This window comes from Podarcis raffonei, chromosome 14, assembly GCF_027172205.1.
Source record: "Podarcis raffonei isolate rPodRaf1 chromosome 14, rPodRaf1.pri, whole genome shotgun sequence".
Lineage (NCBI taxonomy): Eukaryota > Metazoa > Chordata > Lepidosauria > Squamata > Lacertidae > Podarcis > Podarcis raffonei.
In genome coordinates, this window is record NC_070615.1 from 17,919,555 (window position 1) to 17,941,159 (window position 21,605).

At 46.0% G+C, this 21,605-nt stretch overlaps 1 protein-coding gene across 1 annotated transcript; it reads left to right on the plus strand.

The window, feature by feature from the left end:
- Positions 1-1,035: 1,035 nt before the first annotated feature.
- On the plus strand, positions 1,036-16,831 carry RLBP1 (retinaldehyde binding protein 1). The gene is made up of 7 exons (XM_053365345.1): positions 1,036-1,077; positions 2,865-2,993; positions 6,473-6,677; positions 9,892-10,070; positions 11,515-11,673; positions 14,793-14,903; positions 16,561-16,831. The coding sequence occupies exons 1-7, from the start codon at positions 1,066-1,068 to the stop codon at positions 16,717-16,719; spliced, it is 954 nt and encodes a 317-aa protein (XP_053221320.1). The 5' UTR covers positions 1,036-1,065; the 3' UTR covers positions 16,720-16,831.
- Positions 16,832-21,605: the final 4,774 nt, after the last annotated feature.

Consider the following 21,605-nt stretch of genomic DNA (forward strand, 5'->3'; position numbering starts at 1 on the left):
GAACCAGAAATGCATTTGCGTAGAAACTGTTTCTCAGTCCTGGCTTTTATAACCCTATACCTACTTCCAGAAGGCAGAAGCTGAAAGAGATCATTTCCGGGGTGGGTACTGTCCTGTCCTGTGCTATCTCTCCAGTGCAACAGTTGCACTAGCAGAAACTCGTGGTGCAAGAGATCACACAATCTTGTGCAACAAGTTACCGGCAGCCTGTTCATGTAGTCTCTTATGTAGCAAACCTGTGAGTCTATAAACATGGGAACTTAAAAGCTGCATTATACCAGGGCGGATCCTTTGTTCATCTGGCCCTTCACTGCCAGCTCTGACAGACAGCTGCTCTCCAGGGCAGAAATAGGTCTATCCCATCTCTTGCTAACTGGAGATGTCAGGGAGTGGACCCAAGACCTATTGCGCTGACCCAGGCATATTGCGCTGGCACTGAAATAAGACAAAACAGCCAGTTCCAATGCATGTTTACTGCCACCAAGTTTAATAGGACTTCCTGTATATCCCATCATCCCTGACTACTGTTCCTGCTAGCTAGTCTTTGGCCGTATCTGTACTCATCATGGCCAAGGGTAAACAAAGGCAAACAGGACATTAGCTGACGTGGTGACAGGACAGGGATGTTGACCCCACCCTTATCAGTAGATAAAGACTCAAACAAACAGGAGGAGTGGTAAAAGCCATATAATTGGGAAGTTCCACAACCATCAAAGGCTAGCAGCTGGAAGCCTTTAGCAACCTAAGAGAGAAAGTAAACTTTGGGGACTGTATAAGTATAAGACATAATTAAAGGAGGCGGCCCAGCAATGTTCTCTGAAAATTAAGTTCCTGGTAATGAGAAGAGGCTGGGACTTCCTGCAGGGATGACAGCCTCACTAGGTCTCCTCTAGAACCCTCAAGGCGGACTTGGGATTCTGAAGGATCCTCAGCTGCGGAAAGTTACCAGATTTCTCTGGACCAGAGAGTGAACTGCAACAGGTGTCACTGTGTTGCCTCCTGTTGATGTTAGCCTGACAATCCTCATTCTCTCTTTTCAGTGGTTGCGTGGAGTAGGAAAACAACATGACTTCAGTGGTGAGTACAGATCCTGTTTGTTCCGTTCCATTTGTTCCCTTTTCCTGATTCTAACCAGGCTTAGATTAAGGAGATCTTGATTCATTTCTGCTCTCAGCAGGGCTAGCATCAGTCTTCTACACCCTCAGGCCACTACCAGTGCTGAGACCAGCCCTGACGACAATGTCACTTTGGCTTTGCCACATGGGACAAATAGTGGCTGCATCCAGGAAGCTGCCTACCATGTGAAAATGTTGTTGAATATTTATATGCTGCAGTTTTGGAGGAAAGCCCTTCCAAAGCATCTTAGCCCATCCAAAGCAATGGAAAGATATTCCATGGATAGGGCAAATCTGGACTGGCATTTTTATGCCGATGCCATTGTGTGGGCACACTGCAAAAACCTTACATTTGTGAGCCCACAATAAACACCTGCTTCTGTCTTGCTTCAGCCCAGATGAAAGGAAAAGGTAGATGAACAGTAACAGGCAACTGAGGAGCTCTGCCTCTAAGATGTATAAGGTCAGGAGCAGGTATCAGGAATAAATCACACAAAGTAAGTGATTCAGAAGAAATAAGACCTGCCCAGGAATGCCAGGCCTAATGGGGACAGCAACTCTTCTCAGTGGGTTTTGCCCCTATGAGGCAGTTGCCTAAATCTCCACCTTCCTCGGGTCTTTCCCAAGCAATCTGAGACTCCACCAATGTGCCTGTCTCTGCTCCTCCCTCTTCAGACCTCTTCTATTCCTGGGAGACAAGGGGGCAGGGGAGCTTGTCACAGCAGGAGGGGAAGACACCCAGCCTGACTCATCTCTGCCTCTTGGCCTCCCTCCTCTCTGCATCCACCCCTGTTTCCAATTCTGTACTTCTATCTGCCACAGATTTCCCCTGCTCACTAAACCCTGTTACCTCTTCTACTTCTGACACCTCCTCCTCCCAGTCTTCTCCCTCTTCTTCCTCTGACCACTCATCGTCACCCTGCCACCAGTCCCCGGATTGAGCCCGAAACCTTCTAGATGCAAAGTACGCACTTTGCCACTGATCTACAGCCAGTAGTGTAGTGGCAAATTCAGTCACACAGGGTCATGATAGTTAAAGCCATCTCCCCTGACAGTCACACGCCTTCAAACATTATGCAACCTTCTAAGTTTATATAGTAATATTGTACAATAATAATAATAATTAAGGATGCATTGCAATGATCAATGCAAATCTCCATGAGTTGCCTTTCAGATAAATTGATAATTTTCTGTGCGTGTACATGGACAAAAAAGATTTGGACTGCTCCACTATCTTCTTTCTGAGTGTCTTATGCTATGTTTTCCATGAAGTTCGATTGTACGTAACAGAACTTGGGCACCAAACTCTGGAAAGAGAAAACACTATGTTTTCAGTTCCTAAATGTTCTGCTTTGGGTGTACAGTGGTGAAAAAACTCCCCTTTCATGCTGATTGGGTCCAGCTTTAGAAGACATCTGAAGGCAGCTCTGTATAGGGAAGTTTTTAACGTTTAATGTTTTGATATGTTTTTGTATATGCTGGAAGCTGCCCAGAATGGCTGGGGAAACCCAGTCAGATGGGCAGGGTACAAATATTTATTATTATTATTATTATTATTATTATTATTATTATTATTAGGATACTGTAAGGACCCTGCTGCAAAAATATTCACAGGTCTTCTTAGAGTCAATATTTTTTACATAGGGTGCCAAGTATTATGCAAGTTTTGTCAGTTCTTGCATGAGCAGTTGACATGATAGGGATGTTTTAAGTCGGGAGTTCATTTCCCCCTTGTGCTTTCACCCCCAGACTGGCACATTCAGGATCGTTTCCGAGGAGGAGCAAGCCTTGCGTTCCAAACTTGAGAGGCTGACCACCAAGGACCATGGCCGCGTCTTTGGGAAGTGTGAGAAAATCCCTGACTATACCTTGCAAAAGGTGAGCATCGCTGGGCGGGGTGGAGAGGGAAGGCCAAAGACTGAGAGCTGTTAATGATTCCAGAGGGTGGCCTGTTCATGGAGCTCAACGTGGCTAATTAACCTTTCAAAAACTAACTACTCACGTAGCTCTGTGTGAGAGAGAGAACAAGAGGTTTTAGTGCTGTCAAGATGAGCGGTGGTCCATCGTGAGACTGTTGCCTTACCTTCCTGAGAAAACAGAAACTGAATTTTTATGCCTCGTCTCCCTGCCAACAGGGCTAGCTAAGAATCCTTCAAGGCCCGTATCAGGGACCCTTCTTTGAAGTTTGCCCATGTTTTGCATGGCTGTTCCACTGCAATTTAACCAGTACGCCTCTGGTTCATGTCATGTAGCATTCAGTGGAGACCAGAGGGTCATAGCAGGGGGGAAGACAAAGGGGAACACACCTGGGTCCTGTGTCCTGGGTCCACCAGGGCTTCTGCTAGGCGCTGAGCCGCAGAGATGAACCACAGCCCAGGTCCATCACTGGCAGTCCTAACAGTTGTTACAGCGGTTAGCTTGTTCTCCCTTAGAATCATAGAATCATAGAATCATAGAGTTGGAAGAGACCACAAGGGCCATCGAGTCCAACCCCCTGCCAAGCAGGAAACACCATCAGAGCACTCCTGACATATGGTTGTCAAGCCTCTGCTTAAAGACCTCCAAAGAAGGAGACTCCACCACACTCCTTGGCAGCAAATTCCACTGTCGAACAGCTCTTACTGTCAGGAAGTTCTTCCTAATGTTTAGGTGGAATCTTCTTTCTTGTAGTTTGGATCCATTGCTCCGTGTCCGCTTCTCTGGAGCAGCAGAAAACAACCTTTCTCCCTCCTCTATGTGACATCCTTTTATATATTTGAACATGGCTATCATATCACCCCTTAACCTCCTCTTCTCCAGGCTAAACATGCCCAGCTCCCTTAGCCGTTCCTCATAAGGCATCGTTTCCAGGCCTTTGACCATTTTGGTTGCCCTCCTCTGGACACGTTCCAGTTTGTCAATGTCCTTCTTGAACTGTGGTGCCCAGAACTGGACACAGTACTCCAGGTGAGGTCTGACCAGAGCAGAATACAGTGGCACTATTACTTCCCTTGATCTAGATGCTATACTCCTATTGATGCAGCCCAGAATTGCATTGGCTTTTTTAGCTGCCGCGTCACACTGTTGGCTCATGTCAAGTTTGTGGTCAACCAAGACTCCTAGATCCTTTTCACATGTAGTGCTCTCAAGCCAGGTGTCACCCATCTTGTATTTGTGCCTCTCATTTTTTTTGCCCAAGTGCAATACTTTACATTTCTCCCTGTTAAAATTCATCTTGTTTGTTTTGGCCCAGTTCTCTAATCTGTCAAGGTCGTTTTGAAGTGTGTTCCTGTCCTCTGGGGTGTTAGCCACCCCTCCCAGTTTGGTGTCATCTGCAAATTTGATCAGATTTGAAAAGACAAAGAGCTAAAGGAGAAGGTTGAAAAAATGGCGCTCCAGATTTGATGCTGCCATTGATGTAGAGGCAGAGACAACCCTACAGGGAGGCCCAGTGTGGTGGCTGCTTTATGCAAGAATCATCAAAGGGCTGCAATGTGCCCATTGTTTAACTTCCTACATACAATTGTATCAAAGGCAGAAGTCACTAATTAAGAGCATAAGTCCTGTTAGGTCAGACCAAAGCCATGTCTATCTCAGGGTTTCCTACTGCTGTGCTGAAAACCCCACTCTTGCTTTTTTACCATTCTCCATCAATTAATGAGAAAATAAATTGCGTTATGAAAATGATCAAAGGGAAGAGGAAGCGCTCAGGGGTGGGGTGCATGGTTTTTTTGGTCACACTCACCTAACTTTTAAGGTTGCCAAGGGATTATTTGTGAATGCCAGGGACGTGGGTGGCGCTGTGGTCTAAACCACTGAACCTCTTGGGCTTGCCGATCGGAAGGTATTTTTCCAAGCTCACATTGCTGACATTGCTGATCGGAAGGTATTTTTGGAAGATATTTTTCTAAGCTCACATTGATCGTTGGACAATAAATATAATGCACAGGGCCTGAAATGGTTGGAATCTGTATACCAACATAATTTATATAGCCTTCACGGGAGTCCTGTAGGCATATCTAAGGGTCAATATACTTATTTGGTGGAAGTGCTATCAATCACATTATAGTCTCCTTCACTGGGGACGCGGGTGGCACTGTGGTCTAAACCACTGAGCCTTTTGGGCTTGCTGATTGGAAGTTTGAATCCCCGTGAAGGAGTGAGCTCCTGTTGCTCGGTCCCAGCTTCTGCCATCCTAGCAGTTCGAAAGCACACCAGTGCAATTATATAAATGGGTACCACTGCGGCGGGAAGGTAAGCGGCGTTTCCATGCACTCTGGCACTCGTCACAGTGTTCCATGTGCCAGAAGTGGTTTAGTCATGCTGGCCACATGCTCCAGAAAAGCTGTCTGTGGACAAATGGCGGCTCCCTCAACCTGAAAGCAGAGATGAGCACCACACTCCATAGTTGCCTTTGACTGGACTTAACCATCCAGGGGTCTTTAACTTTACCTTTACCTTGTGAATGCCCTTTCTTCCATACCAGTGGCAACTGTGGGTATATAATGGGTCATTTTTAATTAATGGAATTTTTTTGCAAGGGGAGGAAATCTGGATTAAATGTAAAAAGAAAAGTATGGAATGCCCATAGAAGTTTTGAGATATGTGGTATCTTGGAGGTCTTTTAATTTAACCTGCTGCTCAGTATAGGATCTGTGAACCAGCCCACTTAATATCCAGGAAATGATATGATTTTGTTCATACTAGCTATGTGAAATGACAGCACTTGGATTCTACAGTGAAAACTAATTAACGTGAGCTGGGCTGGACATTCCTTGCCTATTTTACTGCTTGGTATGCCAAAATATATTGGGACAGTTGTCTGCAAAAGTGTTTCCTTTGGTGGCTCCTCAGTGAGTTGCCTAGCAATAGCAGACAAAAGCCATTTTAGTTCACTGCCACCAATTTTCTTCCTGAATAGTACAACCACAAGTGGAATGCTAGGTGTGTTGTTCTATATATACTCTGGTTGCAGGGGGCAATGGTGATAGTCAACAGATCTGGCCGTCACTCCATAGAAATATTAACAACTTAGGCCAGAATCCTTTGCTATGTTCTGGACTTGTATGGCAGATGTTCTGGTGTTGCTTAGAAGACAAGTTGATCTAGAATAGGGCTCAGCGCTGGAAGGAATTTTGAAACCTACAGCATGAGAGCAAGAACAAATAACTGGTTGAGCACCGAGAGCCATGCCAGATACGGTATCATGAGACCAATGGCCACAGCTAGCGAACATGTTTCTCTTTAGGAGAACACTTCCTTGAATATGAGCACACAAGTGCTATTTTGCATGGGAGAGAAAGAAAAGCAGGTATTGTCCCGTTCCAGTGACATCATCTACCTTTGAGACACTGTCCGGCTTCTCTTCTCCTCCACAGGCCAAGGACGAACTGAACGAGACCCAGGAGAAGCGCGAGCTGGCTGTGAAAGAGCTGCAGGAACTGGTGCAGGAGAAAGCCAAAGGAGGAGAGGACATCTGCAAGGTGGTGGCTGAGAAAGTGAAAGGAAAAGATGATGCTTTCTTCCTGCGTTTCATCCGAGCCCGTAAATTTGACATCAGCAGGGCTTATGATCTGATTAAAGGTGAGATTCTTGGCACGCAAACAGACCCAGTCAAATCTTGTTGGTATGCTGTTGTCACCCTTCCTTAGGGTAGCATAGGGAGTGGGCAGGTGATATTGGCTTATTTATCTAGCCTATTAAAAAGAAAAAAGGAGGAGTGCGGGGCAACACCTTTAATTGCCAGCAAAACCCAAAGTTAGGTTGTAGGAAGAGGTTTTTCTCCATTTGGGTGCTTCCGCTGTGTATTGTTACCTTATACAGTGGTACCTCAGGTTACATGCGCTTCAGGTTACATACGCTTCAGGTTACATACGCTTCAGGTTACAGACTCCGCTAACCCAGAAATAGTGCTTCAGGTTAAGAACTTTGCTTCAAGATAAGAACAGAAATCGGGCTCCGGCGATGCGGCAGCAGCAGGAGGCCCCATTAGCTAAAGTGGTGCTTCAGGTTAAGAACAGTTTCAGGTTAAGTACGGACCTCCGGAATGAATTACCGTATTTTTCACTCTATAACACGCACCAGACCATAACACGCACATAGTTTTTAGAGGAGGAAAACAAGAAAAAAATATTCTAAACGAAATAGTGATATATGATTTTTGTGGTTCATGCTGTGGCCCCAGACATGTGATCTGACAGTGAGTTTGGAGTAGCCCAATGCAAAAATCCTGAGGATCCATGTGGATCCATGCTTTGTAACCACGGAGGAGGGAAGGAAGGGGAACCATGGATCCTCTGCTCACGACTGCAGCAGATCCCCCCCGCCACCCCCAGGCATTCACTCCATAACACGCACAGACATTTCCCCTTACTTTCTAGGAGGAAAAAAGTGAGTGTTATGGTGCAAAAAATACGGTAAGTACTTAACCCGAGGTACCACTGTATTGTGTCCCCCCCCCCCTTTCTCTCTTTGAGAGGGATTTTACTGGCATTGACCCTGGACTCTGGTAAACTGGAGAGATTATCCTGGAGAAGAAGAAAAATATTTGCTTGGCTCTATTTCAGAGCTCCCTTTGTTTATGCAACAGGGCAGTAATTAACAAAACTAGCGATGGAGATGAGGAACAAGGGAAGGATTTTTGCCCGTTTTTATTTAACCGCCCCAAGCTACGCTTCCCCATTTCACACCTGATGGCTCTTAACAGGAAACAAGTGAAACAAGTTACTACCCCTGCTATTCCTGCCCCCTGCAGAATGGAAATCTGGGTTGATCATCCCCTTGTTGGTAAACAAGCATGAGAAAAATAAGGAGGCAGAATGATTTCGTTTTTACTGAGAAGGAACGTAGATGGGTGGGTGGGTGATGAAAAAATAAATAAACCCAGTTAGGTTCCCGAGTCCTGAAGCAACAAGTTTTAAGTACTGTGGTAAAAGGTAAAGGTAAAGGGACCCCTGACCATTAGGTCCAGTCATGGCCGACTCTGGGATTGTGGCGCTCATCTCATTTTATTGACTGAGGGAGCCGGCCAGCATGACTAAGCCGCTTCTGGTGAACCAGAGCAGTGCACGGAAACGCCGTTTACCTTCCCGCCAGAGCGGTACCTATTTATCTACTTGCACTTTCACGTGCTTTCGAACTGCTAGGTTGGCAGGAGCTGGGACCGAGCAACGGGAGCTCACCCCGTCGCAGGGATTCGAACCGCCGACCTTCTGATCGGCAAGCCCTAGGCTCTGTGGTTTAGACCACAGCGCCACCCGCGTCCCAAGTACTGTCCCAAGAACAATTCCAGAGTTTGCACTTCATGATATTATTGGGGGGGGTAGTGGGAGTGGGCTTATCGGAAGCTGCCTTGTACTGAGTGATATGTTTGGTCCATCTAGCTCAGTACTGTCTGCACCAGGAATGGGGAACCTGTCCTCCCCAACATCTCTCAGTGTTGGATTAAAGATCCCTTCATCACTGATCATTGGCCATGTTGGGCTGATGGGAGATGGAGTCCAACAATATCAGGAACACACTGGTTACTGATGGGTTTTATTAGGTAGGTGAGGGGATGTATTTACTATCTTTTATCCCTCTGCAGGCCCATGTGTGTGATTGAGACAAAGAGAAAATGGGGCTACAAGCATTTTTCCAAAATACAGGGCTTTTGCAGATACTCCCACGAGAGAAAGCCCTCTCAGTGGAGTTTATAACTCCCATCTGAGCAAGTATAATTGGAAGCACAGGAATTAGTCGTTAGGCTGATGTCTCCCTGTTTATCAAAGAAACAGGCTCCAAACTGAAAAGCAAGTTTAAAATGTATAGTTTACTCACAGTCAAGCATTCATCCTTAGCAGCAACAGAAGTAAAAACTAATGCAGGTAAAATACTTGTATTTACAGCCAAAACAACTTCAGGCATGTGCCTTATACAGGAACAAGTGGAGAGACGGTTGCTCCCATGGCTAGTTGAAGAGAGAGGGGGAGGGGAAAGGAACAGGAAATACTTATTTGCTCCTTCCCTCCCAGGAGAGGAGGGTTAATGACATCACACAGAGCATTCTCTACCAATTACGTTTCTATGGTCTGAGTCTGCCTATCAGCAACACAGCTCTATGGGCTTAACTCCTTCATGTGCTAACTAGCAAAAATATGCATTGTTAGATTTGACTGGAAAACTTCCATAGTTTCCCTCAACCTAGTCTACCCTGACTGGCAGCAGCTCTCCAGGGTTCTTTCTCAGACCTACCAGGAGATGTCGAGCATTGAACCTGTAACCTTCTGCAGGCAAAGTAGACACATTCCCACCAAGCGACTGACCTTCCTTTGAGATCTTTGCCTGGTTTCATTACTTACCTCAATATGTGATGAGACATCACTGCTATGTTAGCTGACCCTCCTCCTTCTGCCAAGTGGGGTCCTGAGCCTCTGACCTGAAGTTCTGCCCTGATACATTTAAGCCATTTAAGCCGTTTAAGACCATTTAAGCACACAGCCTCCTTGCAAGGATGGGGAACATTTGCAAAGACGGGGAACCAGTGGGCCTCCAGATGTTACTAGACTGCCACTTCCATCATCCCTGACCATTGGCCATGCTAGCTGGGGATGATTTTTTATTATGTTTTATTATGTTTTTGTATGAGCCGGAAGCCACCCAGAGTGGCAGGCGAAACCCAGCCAGATGGGTGGAGTATAAATAATAAAACATCATCATCATTAGGAGGCCCACAGCTTCACCCATTCCTAATCTAGCTCAATGCTTCAGTCTCTCTTCCCACACTCGTCATTTCCATCTTTCTTCCCCCTCACACCAGGTTATGTCAACTTCCGCCAGCAGTATCCAGAGCTCTTTGAAAACCTGACTCCCGAGGCTGTGCGCAGCACCATTGAGGCTGGCTACCCAGGCATCTTGGCCAACAGGGACAAGTATGGACGGGTGGTGCTGCTGTTCAACATTGAGAACTGGGATTACGAGGAGATCACCTTTGATGAGGTGAGCATCTTTGAGCAGAGGTCCTACACCGCAAGCACTTGTGCTCTCTCCCCCCCCCCACTATTAAACTACCAATACTTACCACTGGGATGGGTAACTTGTGGCCTCCATATGTTGCTGAGCTACAATAGCGAGTGGGGGACCTTTTCCACCACGAGGGGCAAATTCCCTTCTGGCCAACCTTCCAAGGGCCAGTGGTGGGGTGGAGGGGGGCCAGTGGTGGGTTGGTGATGGGTATGGCCTTTGCAGAGTTCCATGGGCCAGATAGAGAAACCCAGAGGGCCACAACTGGCCCCAGGTCTGAGGTTCTCCACACCTGGACTGCATCTCCCACCATCCCTGACCACTAGCCATGCTGGTTGGAGCTGATGAGAGTTGTGAGTTCAATGGCACCTGGAGAGTCAAGTGTGCAAGTTTGTACAAGCATACACAGCAACTAAATAAGACACCAGAATGTCTCATTCTTTTCTTGTATATTTGACCCACCTCCTGGTTTGGGATGCTTGATAGTAAAAAATGGCCTGATGTGATAGGTGCTTCATATCTGTGCAGGACTATTTTCTTTTTGTGTTAGAATCCGACTCCTGGAGCAATGGAAGGTGGTGGTGGTGGGGGCCCTCTCGCAACTATTTCAGCCCTCTAGCAAGGGCTGTCTGCCTTGCCTCTGGTGACTGACTAGACAAGGAGGGAGCACCTCTCGCTAGTGCAAGGATGCTCCTGAAAGATTATCCCCAAGGGAAAACAACCCTCCATACAAAAATATTCCTGGTTCCTGCTGCAAGCTACTGCTTCTCATCAAGGTGTTTCAGGTTCTTTCGGGACAGGTGTGGGTAACCTTTGGTTCTCTAGATGTTGCTGAATTCTCAACAGCACCATCAAGCATGGCCAATGGCTGGGGACGATGCGAGTGCTAAATTCAGGAACATCTGGAGGGCTAAAGGTTTCTCACACCTGGCTGCTGCTTGCAGGGGTTGCAAACTCCTAGTGTGATACTTTTGCATCAGTTGTTGACTGTTTTTAAGGTCAGATATCCTAACCACTCAGTCATATGGCTAGAAACATACTTAGCTTTTTAAATGAAAGCTGAGAATCTCAGATAGCTGAACTCTGCCCAAAGCTGGAGGGTCAAAGTTTCTCCACATCTGCTCTGCATTCTGCAAGGTGGAGCACCATTTGGGCTTTGGGGGGTGGGTATTGTTTTTGTTTGTTACTATGTTGTTGTTGTTTGTTTGTGTGTGTGTGTGTGTGTGTGTGTTTCTATTGTAAACTGCCCTGTGATCCTCGGATGACAGGAGGCATAGAAATTTAATTAACAAAATAAATACTGACTTCAGCAGCATTGTACAGAAACGCTGCCTGTTTCCCAAGGCATGGGAGGAAGGAAATCCATCAAGTTGGCCAGAGTTCTGGACATAAGCTCCTGTCTCCATGTGTTTTGATCCAGATTCTTCGCGCCTATTGTGTGATCCTAGAGAAGCTGCTAGAGAACGAGGAGACGCAAATCAATGGCTTCTGCATCATTGAGAACTTTAATGGGTTCACCATGCAGCAGGCCTCTGGCATTAAACCATCTGAACTGAAGAAAATGGTGGACATGCTGCAGGTGAGTCTGCCTTATTGCCCTCCCTAGAAATCAGTGAAGACAACCAGGACCCCATAGATTACTGGTTATGCAAGAGGTATTCCTAGAACCAGGGGGCAAGCAGCATACCACATGACCATTGTGTGGCATCAATGATGTCAACCAACCCTGGACAGTTGCTTCGTAGTAACATAGGAAGCTGCCTTCTACTGATTTGGACTCTTGTCCAATCTACAGCCTTGCTCCTGTACAGTATATTCCCCCATGCAAAACTCATTCAGGTGGCAGCAATTTCCTTCTTGCCAGCTTGCCACTGCAGCCAAAGTCCTTTCGCCTACGAAGTACTGCATTTTTCGCTCTATAGGACGCACCCAACCATAGGACGCACCTAGTTTTAGAGGGGGAGAACAAGAAAAAAAAATCTCTCCCTCTCTGCGCAGCGCCTCTTCAGCGAAGCGGCAGGAGAAATGGAGCCCCTTCCATTTCTCCTCCTGCTTCGCTGAAGGGGCACTGCACAGAGAGGGAAAGCTGCGCAGCGCCTCTCCGGCAAAGCGAAGCCAGGAGAGCAAGAGGGATCAGTGTGCACCGACCCCTCTCGCTCTCCAGGCTTCAGCGAAAGCAACACGAAGCCTCCGGAGCACGGCAGGAGCGTTCCTGCTGCGCTTCGGAGGCTTGGCGTTGCTTTTGCTGAAGCCACGGAGCCTGCATTCGCTCCATAAGACGCACACACATTTCCCCTTAATTTTTGGAGGGGGGAAAGTGCGTCTTATAGAACAAAAAATACGGTACTTCCTCTATCTAGGCATGTAGGCAACTGAGTGATGAAAGTCCGCTGCTTATTGGTGCTCGGAATGGGAACAAAAAGATGATGTATCCACAACCAGAAACATTCACAGGAACATTTGAGGTGCTGGAGAGAAAGGGCTATATGGTCCTTCACGACCCCATGCAAGTCATCACATCAATCTGATGAGCGTGATGGTGCGATTTGGCCCTTTGGCTAAATTTCAGACAGGAGAAGAGATCTGTAACAGGAAAGCATCCAGATCTGGCTAAAAGAATGAACTAAAAAGCCAGGAACGCGATAGTGAACAGTTCCTGTTAAGGAGAAGGTAGAGGCATCTAGAGCACGGTCAAAGGAACATATCTTCCTATGCCCTATACTTGCTTTTTGAACCCAAGCACTGCATCCTATTATGGGAAACCTCCCAGGGAATGCATGCCAGTGGTAAACAAGGCCAGAGGCACGAGAGCACTAGATGCTCGGTGCTCCCCAGGTGCCAATACCTGGTTGGATCCTCACCTGGCCAGTGTCTCTCTGAGCGGCCTGGGGAAGGGCGCGATCCTGTGGATGGGCGCCAAGCGGGGAGTTGCAGCTGTGCCGTGTGACTTGGCGTGGCTGCTTCTTGAGCAAAAGGAGGGTCAGATAAGGTGAGGAAAGTCATTGCAGGAAGAAGTGAACGATCATCCCAAACCTACATTGGTGTTACTCAAAGAGAGGAATCAGGGCGTCAGGCAGTTTTGGGAATGGATGGAGAGGGCAAGGGGAGGCAGATGCCCCTCCTTACCGCTGGATGAACTGTCCTCCCCGCATTTTCAGCTTTCATTTAACAAAAAGGAAAAGAACGTGGACTGGTTTTGTACCTAAACCATAGGTAGGTAAACTAAGGCCCAGGGGCCGGATCCGGCCCACTCACCTTCTAAATCCGGCCCGAGGACGGTCTGGGAATCAGTGTGTTTTTACATGAGTAGAATATGTGGTTTTATTTAAAATGCACCTCTGGGTTATTTGTGGGGCATAGGAATTCGTTCATTCCCCCCCCCCCCCCCCCCGCAAAAAATATAGTCCGGCTCCCCACAAGGTCTGAGGGACAGTGGACCGGCCCCCTGCTGAAAAAGTTTGCTGACCCCTGAACACTTTTGCCCTTTAGCTCAATAATATGTGAAGTATTTCCTTCAGTCTTCCAGATTGCTGTTTCTGTCATGGATGCTTTAGCTGAGATTCCTGCATCGCAGGGGGTTGAACTATATGACTCTTGGGGCCTCTTCCAATTCTACAATTCTATGATGGATGAAAACTCTAACTTTTTGCACAGGCGGCTACATTCCAGCCACCCAACAGTTGACACCCTTCTCGTTTCCACCCTACATCCCATCAAGCTAGAGATGTTGTCTGTGTACAGACCAGAGATTAGAAGTACACCTTCCACCAAGTATCTTGGGAACTGTAGTTTTACCCCTCACAGAGCTACAGTTGCCACCACCCATAGCAAAACGAGTTCCCAGGATTCCTTGGTAGGAAAATGTGCTTTAAATTCATGGTGTCTACACAGCCATTATCACAGTTCAGAGACACATTCAAGCCAGGGGGAAAAGTGCTTGAGTGAGGGGTATGACTGTCCAAAGAGTCCAAAACGCTGGATGGAGTACAGTGGTACCTCGGGTTAAGTACTTAATTCGTTCCAGAGGTCTGTTCTTAACCTGAAACTGTTCTTAACCTGAAGCACCACTTTAGCTAATGAGGCCTCCTGCTGCCGTCGTGCCGCCGGAACATGATTTCTGTTCTTATCCTGAAGCAAAGTTCTTAACCTGAAGCACTATTTCTGGGTTAGTGGAGTGTGTAACCTGAAGCGTATGTAACCTGAAGCGTATGTAACCCAAGGTACCACTGTATTTGGCCCCTGGACACAAAGTGCCCTTTATATCCATACAAAGAGCACAACCCTCAAGTGGTGGATTAGGGGAACTGCTTCGCTTCCTCCACCCATCCAAAAAGCAGAAATCAGGCTTTTGAAGCAATAAAAGTCCCCTCTGCCTAGCTGCTCTGTCTCACCTTTGCAGTACAGTCATACCTCATGTTATGTTTGCTTCAGGTTGCGTGTTTTCAGGTTGCGTCCTGCGGCGACCCAGAAGTACTGGAAAGGGTTACTTCCGGGTTTCGCTGCTCGCGCATGCGCAGACGCTCAAAATGACGTCACGCAGAAGCAGCAAATCACGGCACACGCCGGCGCAGTTTGTGTTCTGCTCATGTTGCAAACGGGCCTCCAGAACGGATCCCGTTTGCAACCAGAGGTACCACTGTATTATTCTTTTTTTGCGGCTGGCTGCCTTAACCATGTGCTCTTTTTGGAAATCCCTAGGATTCTTTCCCAGCTCGTTTCAAGGCCGTCCACTTCATCCACCAGCCGTGGTACTTCACCACAACCTACAATGTGGTGAAACCGTTCCTGAAAAACAAACTGCTGGAAAGGGTGAGTTATGCTGCAGAAGGGTAAGGAGCAATGAGAAGACGAATACAGCATTGTCAGTCAAGGAATGCAAGCATGCAAGGCCAGAAATGAGATGTTACTGGGATTGGGTATCTTCTGCCAGGAATTGCAGGCATGAAGACCTTTTGGCCCTGCAGATGCTGCTGATCTATCATTGATAAAACAACAACTTTCGTATCTCACATGTTTCTCCACGAGCAAAAGGTAGTGTACATGGTTCTTCCCCTCCTCATTTAATCCCCCTAGCCACCCTGTTATGTAAGTTAGGCCAAGAGGCAGTGACTGATCCAAGGTCACCCCCACCCAGGGAGCCTCATGGCCCAGTGGGGATTTGAACCCTGGTCTCCCACATTCTAGCCTGACACGCTAACTGCTACACCACACTGCCTGCAACTCCTATCAGCCCCAGCAAGCATGGTCAATGGTCAGGGATGATGGGAGCTGTAGTACAGCAACATCTGGAGGGGCCAAAGGTTTCCCCACACCTAGCTGCTGCTTGCAAGGGTAGCAAACTCCTGGTGTTACGATTTTGCATCACTTGTTGATATTATATCCAGCCACTCAGTCATATGGGCTAGAAACATGTTTCGCTTTTGAAATGATAGCTGAGAATCTCTTTTTTACCTACATGCATGCATGCATACATACTTTATTTGGTTTTTCAGATTAAAATTTTAGTCATATATCGAACATAGAACATAAAAATATGATTCCAATGAATCTCTTGGACTTCCCTCCTCCCCTTTGTGGGTCCTATTATTAATCATTTCCTCCTGCATCTTTTATGATGATCCAAATCTTTTACCTCTCCATTGTGTCTAAAATTCACCATTAAGCTACAAGTGATATTCCAATCCTGCTAACAATTTTAGCTGTTTACAATGGTCCTTAAGATAAGTTATAAATTTCCCCCATTCCTTATTAAAATTTTGGTCTTCCTGATTTCTGATTTTTCCTGTCATTTTAGCCATTTTGGCATAGTCCATCAACTTCATTTGCCATTCTTCTCTGGTAGAAGACTTTATCTTATTTCCATCTCTGGGCCAATAACACCTGCGCAGCTGTGGTCGCTTACATAGTCTTTTCTGCTCCCTTGGGATTTCGGCACCTATAATTCCTAAAAGGAAAGCTTCAGGTTGTTGTTTTTTAGCCAAGGTTATTTGAAACATATATTTCAAGTCATTATATATCATAAGTAAAGGGATCCCTGACCATTAGGTCCAGTCGTGGTCGACTCTGGGGTTGCGGCGCTCATCTCGCTTTATTGGCCGAGGGAGCCGGCGTACAGCTTCCGGGTCATGTGGGCAGCATGACTAAGCTGCTTCTGGCAAACCAGAGCAGTGCACGGAAACACCGTTTACCTTCCCACTGGAGCGGTACCTATTTATCTACTTGCAGTTTGACGTGCATTCAAACTGCTAGGTTGGCAGGAGCAGGGACCGAGCAATGGGAGCTCACCACGTCGCGGGGATTCAAACCGCCAACCTTCTGATCGGCAAGTCCTAGGCTCTGTGGTATAACCCACAGAGCCACCCGCGTCCCCAGTTATATATCAAATAATAGCTCAAATAGCTGAACTCTGCCCCCCGTTACACAGAATCTCTCAGCTCAACCTTTCTGCCTTCCTTTTCACACTCAGGTGTTTGTGCATGGCGACGAACTTGACACCTTCTACCGAGAGATCGATGCCGATATCCTGCCAGCAGATTTTGGGGGCAATCTGCCCAAATACGATGGCAAAGTCACCGCGGAGCTGCTTTTTGGGACCCGACCTGATGCTGAAGACACAGCTCTTTAAATAGCAGCATCTTGGCATAGAAGATAGGGCGCAGAGGTGTCCCCCAGCCATCCTGTTAAACGTAGCATTGGTTGAAAGATCTGTCGTGGCCATAAAATCTGGGTGTACATTGCTTTGCCATTCTCTCATTCTTTGTCACCAGATGGCAGTAGAGCAATGAAAAGTCCCCTGCCATTTCTTTCAAGAATAATCCTTTTTCCTTTTATTACCTCATCCCCACCCAGGAAAAACAAGCAGGCGGAATGAGAGGGGGAAGGAAGGAGAAAGAGAGATGGTCTGTGGTGGGGACATTCTAGATGAGGCAGTACAAGCTTTGTTGACCAAGCATTCAGGTAGTCAAGTAGTTGAGATGTGCCTTCATAGATTTACTGGCTTGCCCTATAATGGTGGGGAGAAAGTGTGCACCCATATATAGCTATGTATTTTAGAGCCCAGGTGTCGCTGGATTTGGGGGCAAGTGGCTAAGGAAAGAGGAAACAGACAAAGCTGTCACAAAGGCAGTGCAAATGGCACAGCCACAGTCCATTACTGCAGCAGCACACAAGCCAAGGACTGTTTTCAATACAGAATAACAATAAAAAAATAACAGCAGCAAGGGTGTTTTTCTTCATTTGTGAGTCACAAAAAGCAACATTCGCAAGTTTCTCTGTGCTTTGGAGAAACCAAAATTCTCTGAGAAGCCCAGTTGTGCAGCCCATGAGAATTACTTACGGTTGAATTTTTTGCAGAATATTTTCAGTAAATTTGTACTATTTTACATGCTTTGTGTTCCCAGCAACCATGCCATGACCTATAGATGGCATTAAGGCCCCATACTCCAACCACTAGAAATCCTAATGTGCAATTCCTCCGGCTTCAAAGATTTCAGAAGGCGTTGATCAAAATGTTCAAGTGTATGCTCCTAAAAAAGGTGTGCTGTTCTTGTTTCAAGGAATTAAAAGCTTAAATTCTTAGGAAGCTGGATTCTGTGGGTTATCCCACATTCCGACAGTTTTCTGCACTTCCTCGAATCACAGCGCACACACACACACACACACAGAGAGAGAGAGAGAGAGAGAGAGAGAGAGAGAGAGAGAGAGAGAGAGAGAGATCCCTCTCTATCACTCCTGGGCAAAAGGTGAAAGAGGGGAAATGGCAGCCACTGGGAGAGGAGACATGTCTTCAACATTTTGAAAGCAACTTTAGCAAAAGACCCAGAAATAGCTCATTGGAAATGGTATCAATGAATGTGCTTTGAGGTTTGTGGAGACAATGAAGTGGCTTCACCATCAGAAAACGCTCCAGGCCAGTGTGGTGTAGTGGTTAAGAGCGATAGACTCGTAATCTGGTGAACTGGGTTCGCGTCCCCGCTCCTCCACATGCAGCTGCTGGGTGACCTTGGGCCAGTCACACTTCTTTGACGTCTCTCAGCCCCACTCACCTCACAGAGTGTTTGTTGTGGGGGAGGAAGGGAAAGGAGAATGTTAGCCGCTTTGAGACTCCTTAGGGTAGTGATAAAAGCGGGATATCAAATCCAAACTCCTCTTCTTCCTAGAAAAGACATCCACAAAGTTATTCCCCCTCCCCCTGCGCAATCACGAGTTTGATTTACTTTAGATATGGAGGTCCAGAGGCTTGAGGGCCAAAATACAACCTTTCAGGCCTCTGTATCTGGCTCTTAAGACTCTCACCAGCCACAGCCCTGAAGAGCCCTGCTTTGCAACTTCCCTGAGGGTTTTTGCCTGGCTGGAACATCTCCTTGAACTCTGAAAATGCTTCTTGCTCGCCTGGATGAAGTCAAAGGGGAATGTGTTTAGAAACTAGTCTATGGTATAAAGGAAATTCATTCATTGCTTTGCCCATTCTTACCTCTGGCCCTGACCACCAATGGCATGTGGGCCCCAGGTTGCACAGAAGAAAATGTAATCCTCAGGTTGAAAAAAAGTTTCCCCATCTTGTTTTACTTCTTCATTTCCATAGTCTTTGTTGGTCCTCCATGCTGGTTTCCAAGGCCCCAGACAGAGGCGCTGTCTTGCACCCAAGTCTGGGGGGGGGGGGGATTGGCGCACATCGTACGCATGTCACAGGCGCCCAGCAACGAATCTGTGGCAATGTTTACTGTTGCCTCAGCCAGATTTTTCATTTTTACTGCACACAGACCCGCTGTATTCTCTGAATACTAAATTTCAGATGAGAGTAGTGATATGATCAGTTGACCAATTTCATTCATACAACCCATGTTTCAGACATACTCCCCTTTTTGCTCATTAAGGCAAGAGGCACCAGCAGTGCTGGAAAGCAGACATGCTTACCCAAAGAGAAGTAGGTTCTCTTTCTTGTTCTATGAAATTAGATCTACAGCAATCCCCACCTCTCTCCTATTCCTCTTCCTAGAGATAAATACCAGGATTGTTTGATTTGTAAAGCAAACCGGCAGGGGTCCCTCTGAAACAGAAAAAGCTCGGAAGAAGCCTACAAGAGGTGCATTCATTAGACCACTGGCTCCCACTCAAGCCAAACAGGATATCTACTCTGATGCTGCAGAGAAGACAGGGGTCTTTCAGAGTGGAGAGTGGGGTGGAAGCTGGTTGAGCTACCGATCACAATCTCACCCTACCCAGAGGCATTAATATGACTTAGGTGGAGCAAGGGATGTGGATGGAATCAAGTGTCCCTCTGCCACTCTTTCTGATGAATTCACCCATGTTAAGTCAGGTTAAGGTTTCCCACAGAAATAAAAGAAGCACCCATCACTCCACCACCCTTAAAACTAGTATACGGAATAAGCATCTCTCCCTGGATCACAAAAATCAGCAAGTTATAGAAAGGAGTTCCAGCTGCACCAACACCTTTGACTTGATGTTTTCCCAAATGCGGGTAACTTAGCGTAAGCAATGCAGACCTGCAGTATGCTGTGACAGATTTTGTGGGTCATATACAGCTTGGTTCCTAGAATTTCTGGGGGCTTAAGTAGGTTGCAGTACAAAAAGCCAGTTTGTTGTGTGTTGTTGACTAGAAGCCATCAGCCCCAAATCTGGATGGTTATTTCAGATCAATTTGTGAACTGAAGCATTGTGCATCTCTGCAATGCTGTACTTCCTCCCCCCAGGTCTCTTTCTCTAGGCTTCTTTTCTCTTAAATAACTAGGTTAATATTAAATCTGGATATAAGCATGTTACCAGTACAGTTGACTCAGTTCAAAGATTAACTGTAGGGGTAGCAATGCTTCCACTAGATACATTGCGAGTTAAGAGGCTTTTCCATGTAAATGAAGAATCAATGTGATTATTTCTCAAAATATGTATACTTAACTATCTGCTGTGCCATGCACAGACATTTTCATTTTTGTTAGATGGAAACAAACTGTTCTAGTCTGCCCAGTGACTCCCAGATTTTTCTCTTTTGCTGTGCTTTGGCCAGTTCAATCCTCACAAAAACCAAGTGGCAAATGAAAGGAAAATGCTAATCACAGACACATAGCAGTCATTTTTGTTTGCTGCTGGTTCTGCAAGGGTTGGGGTAGCCAAGGCATAGAAAAACAGAAATGAGCAAGTGTGGAAAGAAGACTTGTCCAGTGCACAGGTTCCTAAATTCTCACACCCAACCTCACAGATGTTATGGAAGCTGCTTGTAGAAAGAGCTTGTATGGGATTTTCATTGTTATCTATTTAAGGAAATCATGCACAATGTACAGTGGTACCTTGGTTTACAAACTTAACCCGTTCTGCAAGTCCGTTCTTAAACCAAAGCGTTCTTAAACCAAGGTGATCTTTCCCATAGCAGCGGGGGACTCAATTTACAAATGGAACACACTCAACAGGAAGTGAAACATGTTCTTAGTCCAAGGCAAAGTTCACAAACCAAAACACCAACTTCCTGGTTTGCAGCATTCTTAATCCAAGTTGTTCATAAACTAAGGTGTTCTTAAACCACTGTATACTGTGTGACAAAGAGCTTCAAGGCCTGGGTATAGGAATGAAACTGTAACTAATACTCTACTTTGCTGTAAACTAAACTTGGTTTAGTAGTCAGATTTCCTTGCAGATCAGTTTCCCCGCCCCCTTGCTGGTTTAAAATTATGCTTTAAAATCAATCCACCCTGAATAGTTGTCATAATATCACTTCCATTTTGTACCTCCTATGCTAGTTGAAACCAATGACAGACAAAACAACGTGTTCTGAACTCAAATAAGTTCTTTATTTTTTTAAGCAAAGAAATTCCATTGAATCAAATATAACAAAATTACTCTGTTCCGCATGACTCTGTTTATCACACACAGAACAAAAAAAATTAAGAAAAAAAGATCAAGGACACACTTTTAATAACTTGAAACGTTAGCAGATTTAGAAAAATTGCATTGCTAGTTGCAAATTTTCATCTCAGCAGCAACTGGTTCCTAAGAGACAAGAAAGGAACCAGCAACCATGAGAGTCACTTACACACATGAAACCTGTTCAGGGCAGCATTTTTGTTTCCAAAGGAATTAGGAATGTGAAAGTGATGTTTTCCAAAATGTCTGTCTGGAAGCAAAAATTACCAAAAAGGAAAAAAGAAAAAACTGAGGTTGAAGAGACATTTTCTTAAAAAAAAACAAAAAACCCTAAAAAACCAAACACTCAACTCACTCCAATAAGGCAGCTGCAGTGACAGAAATCAAAGAGCGCACAGGTACAGGTCTAGCTTCCTGAGGTGTTCGGATATTCCTCTGTGTGTTCAGGAGAAAAATGGGGTGTTTATCTTTTAAAGTTGTGCTTTCTTAAATAAGGTGAAAGGCTGTCAGAACGAATCTATGAATTAACTATGAAATGCAATCGAAATAGCTGTGATGAAATAATTGAACGGACAGACTCACAGATTCTAACACACTACACTGATGAATCTCAATGGCAGATTAAGTTCTTGAGGT

Excerpts from the sequence above, each read along its gene's own strand:
- RLBP1 (XM_053365345.1), top strand. Across the intron at positions 2,994-6,472 it reads CTGACTATACCTTGCAAAAG|GCCAAGGACGAACTGAACGA; the intron begins GTGAGCATCGCT and ends TCTCCTCCACAG. Across the intron at positions 6,678-9,891 it reads GGCTTATGATCTGATTAAAG|GTTATGTCAACTTCCGCCAG; the intron begins GTGAGATTCTTG and ends CCCTCACACCAG.